This window comes from Panthera uncia, assembly GCF_023721935.1.
Source record: "Panthera uncia isolate 11264 chromosome C1 unlocalized genomic scaffold, Puncia_PCG_1.0 HiC_scaffold_4, whole genome shotgun sequence".
Lineage (NCBI taxonomy): Eukaryota > Metazoa > Chordata > Mammalia > Carnivora > Felidae > Panthera > Panthera uncia.
Genome location: NW_026057585.1, coordinates 11,480,556 through 11,489,709, shown reverse-complemented (window position 1 = coordinate 11,489,709; position 9,154 = coordinate 11,480,556). Strand labels below are relative to the sequence as shown.

General features: G+C 47.8%; 1 protein-coding gene across 1 annotated transcript; it reads right to left on the bottom strand.

Moving 5' to 3' along the window:
- Positions 1 to 231: 231 nt before the first annotated feature.
- WDR77 (WD repeat domain 77) lies at positions 232 to 9,023 on the bottom strand. The gene is made up of 10 exons (XM_049616576.1): positions 8,770 to 9,023; positions 8,330 to 8,515; positions 7,187 to 7,328; positions 6,855 to 6,904; positions 3,975 to 4,045; positions 3,786 to 3,840; positions 3,241 to 3,312; positions 2,564 to 2,672; positions 1,947 to 2,015; positions 232 to 1,355 (listed from the first exon to the last, which is right to left on the bottom strand). The coding sequence occupies exons 1-10, from the start codon at positions 8,882 to 8,884 to the stop codon at positions 1,196 to 1,198; spliced, it is 1,029 nt and encodes a 342-aa protein (XP_049472533.1). The 5' UTR covers positions 8,885 to 9,023; the 3' UTR covers positions 232 to 1,195.
- Positions 9,024 to 9,154: the final 131 nt, after the last annotated feature.

Sequence of the window (9,154 nt, the reverse complement as noted above, 5' to 3'; positions counted from 1 at the left end):
GCTAAACTTGCAAAGCACTAAAGTACATAATTGATTGTACTGAGTTTCATAATCCGTAATTGACCATGATTTATGGTGGTAGCCAGCCCATCAACCCAAGTGACTCAACATTTACTTTAAGTTCCAACTAGCTGCTCTAAGGGCTGGGGAAGCACACAGACAACGGGCTAGAAGACGAACACCCTGATGCCTCACGTAAGTGAGATGTGTCCAACTGCACATAACACACACTTCAAAAGACAGGCCAGCAAAGCCTAAACTTTTTATTTCACCAACCAGTATTTCTGATTCTCTGATGCTGCATTTAAAATCTTCGGAGTCCACAAAAACAGCATTCAGACTTTCTATATCCAGAGAAAGGGATCCAGAGGCCAGGAGAGGTCAGGCCCCAAGCTGTTTGGGGATGGGAGACGTGGCACATGTTTCTCTGCAAGCCTGGGTCAGTTTTTCACTTAATCGAAATGCCTTTAAGCTCTGTACCACCCCCCAACTTTTTCCATGGAATCTAGGACAGGAAAACACTCATCTTTCATACACACAACTCCACGAGGGGTGGGGAGCATTACACAGGCACCAGCCAAAAAATGTATTTTTGAGTCAGTTTCACGGCAAGATGTGCAAAACTACGATGAGTGTTCTGGCTCTTCCTCAAGGTGAGTCGGGCAAGAGTTTTGTGGATGGAAGCATTGCCCATGAGAAAGGTAGATTAAGTTTTATAAAAAATAAAGTTGCTTCTATCTCCATGAGTAGTATATAAGCTGCTTCCAAGAATCCAGGGATGCCCACATCCCACATTTCATCTAGCCACGGCCAATTCCTCATGCACAGCTACATAGGAAGCATAAAACCCTTTTGTGAACTTTTTGGGGGTTTTTTGGTTTTGGTTTTTGGTTTTTTTTGGTGGGGGAAGGACTTGGGAAAGACATAAGATGGATTTTAATCCCCCCCCCCCACCAAAAACTATGCATCTACACACACACTCAGACACACATACATATCCAATTTTAGGAAAGTTTTTCTTCCCTAGGACTACAGGATCCCAGAATCCAGCCTTCCTTGGGCTGAGAGACAATGCCTATTAACTGTCCAGATCTAGTGTATCAACATAGTGTATAAGGCTCCTGTGTGGTCTCACAGACTGAGAGGGGAGGGCAAAGGGAGTGGTTACTCATGGGGGATTTGTTTTTTGTCTTATCTACTCGGCAACACTCTTAGGTCCAAGGGCTGGGAGAGGCTCCGTGGGCACGATGTGGTGGGTGACCTGATGGTCCCAGCCCACTGTGGTAAGGAGGGAGTGATTGAGCGGGGACCACGTAGCATCTCTCACAAAGTCTCTGTGGGCTCGGCTTCTAAACCTAGAAGAGAAAAAAGGAAAGTCTGGGCACGGTGAGAACGAGGAGAAAGCAGGCTTGGAGAAAAGAGAGAATCCAACACATCCAGGGCACCTTTTTGGGATGTGTTATACCAACTTCACCAGATGTGTGGCCTCATCACCAGGATAGAGTGTAATCATCCAGAGAACTTCATCGACCCTTCAATCCAGCACCCTAACTTCATGAAGAAATGGTGGCTAGAGCAAGGGTAGTAACATGGGCCAGGATCAGAGAGCACATCATGGCAAAGAAGGCAGTATAATTCAGGGACTCTGGTGCCTTTCACTGCACAGCAGGTTGCATTTCATATACGTGTTCTTCGCGTGAAAAGGGTCGACTGCCCCCTTCTGGGAGACAGCTGGAACACCAGACTTGGAAATCCCACCGACCACCACACCCCTCCTCTACCAGGGCCAGTTGTGAGCCAGCACTGGGGACGGGGAGCCGGTCGGTGTCAGCCGGCTCCCATCACCCAGCCCCCTTGAGAGAGACAGTGCATGGAGACAGAAAGGACCCAGCCACCCTCCGCTCTTGTCCCCGATTCCCGGTCACAGGACCCCACTTCACACTTACACCTCGGAAAGGCCCGAGTCCAGCACAGCAAGTGAGCAGTCCTCACTGACAGAGGCCAGGAAGGGAGAGCTAGGAGAGCAAGGGGGCAGGGGGCGGTTATGAGAGGTAAAGCCATGGTTCCAAGACAAATCCTACCTGGTTTGCCCTCAACCCCCACCCCAAAGTAACCCAGAGGAGGTGGCCTGATCCCCACCTCAGGTTAAGGTCTGGCTACCACTCAAGTCCACATTACAAGTTGCAGGGAAGGATGAGGGAAATGGAGCGAGCCGGGGTTGACCATCATCCCGGCAACTAACCGCCCCATCTAGGCCCTCCCTGCAGCTTCAGCAATAACCCAGAAACACAGGCCTTCCCAACCACACAGTCCCAGAAGCCCACGATATTCATCATTTTGGGTGTTGTGCAGGAACAAGACCCTATTTTAGCCATGTGAACACAAGACCGTGCTACCCAAAAAAGGACTATGGTCTTAAGAGATCTTTAGTGTTCTGAAACCTTAATTAGAGCACCGTCTGCTTTAAGGAATGACCTAATCAGCTAATGCTTTGCAAACTAAGCACTCCCCGTGTGCAGTTCCCATTCATACCCACCAGGCCCTTGGGAACAAAGGACAGTACCTGTGTGGGGAGAACACCAGTCCAGTGACACACTGGGAGTGCACAGCTGAGCTGAGGGCACACCTTGCACTCTTGGTGTCCACAAGGGAGATGGTCCCACTCTCATCACCTAGAGAAAAGAGGGAGCCCATCACAGTGGGTAAGAGCATGGGCCCTGGCGTCAGCCAGACCTGGATCTGAATGCTAGTTCCTCAAGCTTACACAAGCTAACCATTCTGAGCATCAGTTTCTTCTTTTGTAAAATAGGGATCGTTAGTCACTGGTGGTTGTTGAAAATTAATGAACGAGGTAGTTATTATTTCAACCACAGACTATGTCACCACACGCACAGCCTCATCACCAGAAGAGCACAAGAGTGAGCCCTATTCTGCAACAGAAGTCCCTATGTAGCAATCCACTTGTTTTGTACTCCACCGACTTGCAGCCAAGCCCGGAATACAGGAGCTGGAACGCACAATCAGCAATCAAATCTACCAGGAAAAAAGTCGGTCGTGGTTTTTTTTTTCCCAAAGCCAAACGAAAACCACTTCTGGATCATCCCACCTTATCACTGGCATAATACAGGTGATGGCCAAGTGCACTGCTGAGATTGTGCAGCTGGAGCCTTGTGCGTTACAGGGTCAGCGTGCCCTCGTCCTCCCCCTTCCTGGCATAAAAATGTGGTGTGACAGGCTTACCAAAGACAAAGACTTCACTCTGCTGAGGATGCCAAGCCAAGGAGGTAGGTAAGTAGCCAGAGGCAGTGCAGCCTGCAGAGAGAAGAGGGCTCTGAAATAAGACTCAGAGCCTAGCTCTGTGAAGAAGCTTCTCAAACGAAGTCACTCTAAGTCCCAGAAGCACCTTTATTCGCCTTCCCAAACCCTGTGAAGACAGTTGTGTCCTAGCCCTTGACCCTCAAAACCTCATTGATCCCTCAGCCTCCTGCCCTTTCTGGACGGACCCGAGTCACAGGCAAGTTTCAGGCATAAAGCGTGAAGAGAACAATTCTGGCCCCTCTGTCCACCCGTCCCAGGAACGGAATCGGCCACCCACAAGCCTACCCTTCCTTTTGGTCCCCACTGCACAAAATGGAATCAATAGAACCTCAGAGGGAAAGAGAGTGACTACGTCCCCTATGTCACAATGACTGAGGATCTGGTGACTGTGCCTTTGTCTCTCGCCAAGGAAGCCTCTTCCAGGTGGGTTGCTAGTACACCTTCCCACCACCGGCTCTCAGACTCACCCATCTGTGATGCTGGCTTGGGACAGCGGGTATCCCAGAGTAGAATTCTGTTGTCCTAGAAGGAGGAGGGATGGAAAAAGGGCTTCACAATCCCCAAAGCAGCTGCCGGCCAGGTGTCCACTCTAGACTTGTGGCCGGAGGTTTGAGTGTGGTTAGGAAATGGGGAGGGAAGGAGAGGCTGTATCTCACCTCACTGCATGAAAGGAACACGGAATCCTTGTGGGGAGAGGCGGCGACACAGGTGACCTGCCCGGAGTGAGCTGTGAAGGAGAGAGAAAGCGAAGTAGGACAGAGCAGAAGCTGGACGCATTACTACCGAGCAGCTCAGATACTACCGAGGGAGGTGTGAGAAACGGGCCTTGTCTCAGGATGCGACTTAACCCGTTCTGTGAGAGATTTTGGATTAGACAAAACCCCGGAGAAAATGTTGGAGTTACAGAACCTAAAAAGGCTTGGGGGAGAAAAATGAATTAGTAAAGACAAGAAAGAGGAATTAGGGGCTGAGCAAGAAGCATGAAGGAATGTACACCCCAGAACAGCAACTGTATTCTGCTGTGTAGCACGCACACACCTCCAGGTAACACAGAGCCTTTCAAGGGACTTCTAGACGCTGCTACTCTTAGGGAAGTAAACTTTTCCGATGTTCTCTTTCCTGAAATCGAACCGAGAAGCTGCCGCAGTCTGCCTGTGCCCCTTGCCTCCCTCCACTCTCACATTCCCATTTTCCCAGGTGTAGAAGGCACACGTACCTCTCAGCCGTCCCGCACCTCACCATGGCACGATGCCTAGGGGTACAAAACCCACAGGCATAAAACAAAGGGGCTTTTCCCTAAGAACCAGAGAGTAAAAGAAAGAGCACCTGGGTACAATCCAGTGGAGGGGCTGGCCCCATTTCACCGGACCACAAACCACAACACACCATGAGCACCAGGGTGGCTCTGGGACTTATCTCTGTTTCTGCCTAACAATGAAAATTTTGAAAAATATGGCAAACGTTTGTGGTAAGGACACATCTGACAAGTCTAACTGAACCTAAAAACGAAGTCGGACTTTTTCTGACAGGAAGTGAAGTCTAACTTGGCCAGCTGGCATAACAGTGCTGATTGGTTTTTAGCCAGTTAGGTTATTCGGTAGATATTTTGCATATTGAAGAGGCTTAATCTCCAAGTCCAAAATTTTGACAAACATATCCTTGAAACCAGTACACAATAAATGACCAGAAATTACTTCCTTTGCAACCGTTTAAACTTAAATTAGTTGCCAATATAAAAACGTGTAAGAGGGTAATTTTTTGAAAAATTTTCAGGCCGACATGCTAAAAATTCTGAAGATCGCTGCTATGTGTTAATTACAGGCTGTGGAAACCACCTACTATAATGGCATCTGACCAGATTACCTGAAGTGGTCTGAATATGGCTCTGCCCCAAGACAGGAGAATGTAATCAAACCACCTTCCATAGTTCTTTCCTTGCCCTAGAATCCATAGAAAGCCAACACAATGACAAAGGATTGTTCAAGTGAAAGCAAAGCTCAGACACAAGCACCATGGGAAAGTATAAAAGATAAAGAAGACGTAGGGTAGTTCTATTTTAACTTTTTGAGGAACTTCCACACTGTGGAGAATGGGTGATGGGCACTGAGGAGGGCACTTGTTGGGATGAGCACTGGGTGCCATACGTAAGCGATGAATCACGGGAATCTACCCCCAAAACCGAGCACACTACATACACTTTATGTTAGCTAAACTGACAATAAATTATATTAAAAAAAAAAAAAAAAAAGATACCACGTAGTGCCTCTGCCCTCAGGGGATTTGCAATTCAGACAAAAACACAAAGAACTAATGAAAAAAGCTGAACAGAGGAAGTACTGAAAGAGTTAGCACAGACCAGGAAAACCCCTCGTGGGCCTAAGAAACAAAAGGCACACGTAATAGACTCTAGCACCAGCATTTTAACATTGTTTGACTGCTTACGAGTCTTGGACCCTGAAGGTCCAGGATGTGTATGAGTTTGATTTTGCTTTGGCACATAGTGAATCACACACTCCAAAGTTAGAATTGGCAGGGAAAGGCCCTTAGCCATTGAATGAACATCTCTTAGCCACACACACATTAATGTTCTATGCGTTATCTTCGCGAAGATGTCATCTTCATGAAGAATGGCTCTCCGAATAAAGTCAACTGGTACTGCTATTAATGAAAGTAAGCAGAAAAAGTAACATTAATACAAAGTGATGGTTCTCACCAGAAAAAACTTCTATGGAAGTGAATACTCAAAAGCTCATGATTCCCAAGTTTCAGGTTTATACTTGGAGAAGGCCAAGGATCTACTATGTTTGGGTTTAATTAGAGCAGTATGTTTGAAGGGAGAGTGACAGAAGGGCTTGAATGCCAGGACAAGAAAATGGGATGTTAATCCACAAGCCACAGAAACCACAAAAGATGAGGGACTACAGGTAGAGAGATGAGGTGAGTACCACCATCTATGCGAGGTAAAGCCTGAAAACAAAAAGCATCAGAAATGGAAAGCAAGAGGGCGCCTGGGTGGCTCAGTTGGTTAAGCATCGACTTCAGCTCAGGTCATGATCTCACGGTCTGTGGATTTGAGCCCCACATTGGGCTCTGCTGACAGCTCAGAGCCTGGAGCCTGCTTCGGATTCTGTGTCTCCCTCTCTCTCTCTCCCCGTTCTCCACTCACACTCTGTCTTTCAAAAATAAACAAAAAAAAAAAAAAAAAAAAAAAAAGAAAGAAACGGAAAGGAAGATCCCTGACCAAGGGGAAAAAGGTTCCAAAGAACTTGGGGACCCACTAATAGTGAGGAAGCAGGAGGGGGGAACAGGACTGAGAGGTGGAGTCCCCTGTGGCCAAGAAGATGGTGGGGCCATCACCAGAAACAGGGAAATTCAGAAAAGGCTAGGGATAGATATTGGGGCCTGACTATAGTTTTGGAAGAAAACCATCAGGCAGAGGGCAAGGAACTGCTGCCCCTAACATCCAAAGTCAATGAGCCCAAGGGGAGAATAACAACAAAACAGCTAAGGCCAGACTGAAAAGAATGTGTACTCACCCCGGTATGAATTCAGTACCATCTGCTGGGCAAGGTCCCAAACCTTGATACTAAGAAGCAAAAGGAAACAGAGTCTTAATTTTGACCTATACTATCTACATAAAAACACGTGTTCAAACAAGAACTTCCTTTGACATGTCCTATGTCATTGCTTACTGGGCTGCTACTAAGGTCTATTCACAATAGATTGCAATATCTCTAAGAAAATCTTAATCATAATTAATCACCGGGTTCTTACAATAAGCCCAAAACGTTACTCGATGAGGCTAATAAGACAGTAAAGGCACCCAGCAGAGGTCTAAAATACAGGAGCGATGAACACAAGGACCCACCAGAAGTCTTTGCTACCGCTGACAGCTTGTGTGCCAGAGCTGAGGACACTGACTGTAGACACGATGTCATCATGCTCATACTTGCAGAACTTGCTGACAATGAGTGTCTCATTCTCATCCAGCTCCCACAATTCAACAGCACCTGTTGGGAGTGGGGTGAAGGTTGAGGGAAATGAGCATAGACAACACCAAGACAGTAACTCACGTCTAAGATTCAAGTGAATCCATTGTCACTAAACTAACAAAGTAAGCTATTGCTATAAAAGCAAAATCCATTATCATCAGAGGATTTAGCTAATTTCCAAGCCATCTGGCTTTATGCTGGCATTACTGTTTTCTTAGTTAACAATCCAGAAAACGAGGTGGGGAAAACTTCTAGAAAGACAAGGAAAGGTGGAATGACTGGCAAAATCCATTATCTGGCTTCCAGTGAGAAAACACTGGAAAATAAGTCCCAGGACACAAGGCTAAAGTCTCCACAATCTGTGTAGCACAGAGCCCAGTGTGGTTAAATCTTCCCAATTGCTTGAACATTAGTATTTGTTGAACAACTTGCATAAATGTCTCACAGCATCTTTAAAAATATGCTGAATAACTGAATGTCTTGCACAGGCACAGATTAAGTACAGAAAACACCCCAAAAGTTGTCTTGAATATGTAGTGCTCATGCTCAACTGTCAGAGAGGCTCAGTTTTTAATACCCCACTTCTATGCATGCCTTCCAACACCCAAATACTGATTTTTTTTTAATGTCAAAGACTCCATTGCTGAACCTGACTTTCAAAACAAAGGAAGCAAAATAAAGACATTTAAAAAGAAGAAAATGGGAAGAAATGGAAAGAGACAACACAAACTAACTTAAGCATCACCTTTAAGATCAAGATTGTCTGGGTTTGAGGAGAGATACTGGGAAGGTTACTGGAAACATAAAATGGTTCTTATCCATTCCTTAATTTTGTTAGAAATTCCCCCCATGCAATTTAGAGTCTCCAAAAGGTATTTTCCCACTACACAAGAGCTCTCCTTTGGCCAATACCCTCAAGCCCCCCCAAGCACTGATTATGGAACATTAAAGATTGAGTCCAGCCCTACCAGTATCCCATCATCTATTTCACCTGTGGGGTCGAGGAGAAAGTGACTCACCTGAATCGGAAGCCACTAGGATACCTCTGTCCCCAACCCAAGTGAGGTCAGCCACTCCGGCCTCCGTCTGTACTCCAGCGGAACAGAAGCCTTCGTTGGGGGCGGCACAAGGGTCCTTGAACAACCAGAGGGAGCCAGCCCAGCAGCGGCCACTCAGGCTGGAGGCCCCGAGCAGGAGCGCCCCATCTAAGGGAAGTACAAGCTGTCAGCACTGGACGAGTGGAAGGGCTCGTCTCCATGGTGACCACACTGAACAGCACGCGGGCCGGGTCTGGGTCTGAGCTCAGGAACGCGGGGTTAAGATTGGGGACTGAACTAGGCGACGCGAGGTGGGGGTCAGGAAGGCGTGCGGGGCGGGGAGGAGCGCTGGAAAGGCCAGTCCTGGGAAAGGGCATCCCGGGCAGGATGAGGGAGCTCCCAGGCCCGGGATCTTGGCTCACCAGAACGATACCGCGCAGCCTCCAACTGTCGTTCCATACAAGCGGGCGCATTAGGGGGAAGGTTCCACTCGCGGGCCGCCGAGGGCACTAGTGGGGGCGGCGTTTCCTTTCGCATCTCCACGGTTCCAACTCCAACCTAGACCCAAACTGAACGCCCGCCCGAGACAGCTCCGGCAGTCCCCACGTGGTGCCCCTCTGGGCCTCCGCCCCTCTCCACAAGCTACGGTCACTCTACATCTCGCGAGAATTGCTTGTACGGTTCCATTCCGCAGTCGGCTGCGCTTCGGCAAAAGGTTCTCCGCGTTCCGTGCCTCTTATCGCGAGAAGAAAATCCGAGGCAAGTTAATGGCCAGAGGACGCAACGTTGTGTTATCGCGAGACTTGT

What these genes read in the sequence shown, in the direction of transcription:
- WDR77 (XM_049616576.1), bottom strand. Translation starts at nt 8,884, where the DNA reads ATGCGAAAGGAAACGCCGCCCCCACTAGTGCCCTCGGCGGCCCGCGAG. An exon ending in GAGTGAAGTCTTTGTCTTTG is followed by an intron (nt 2,673 to 3,240) that starts GTAAGCCTGTCA and finishes TCTTTTCTCTAG; the next exon opens with GTGATGAGAGTGGGACCATC. An exon ending in CTGGTGTTCTCCCCACACAG is followed by an intron (nt 2,016 to 2,563) that starts GTACTGTCCTTT and finishes TTGCTCTCCTAG; the next exon opens with CTCTCCCTTCCTGGCCTCTG.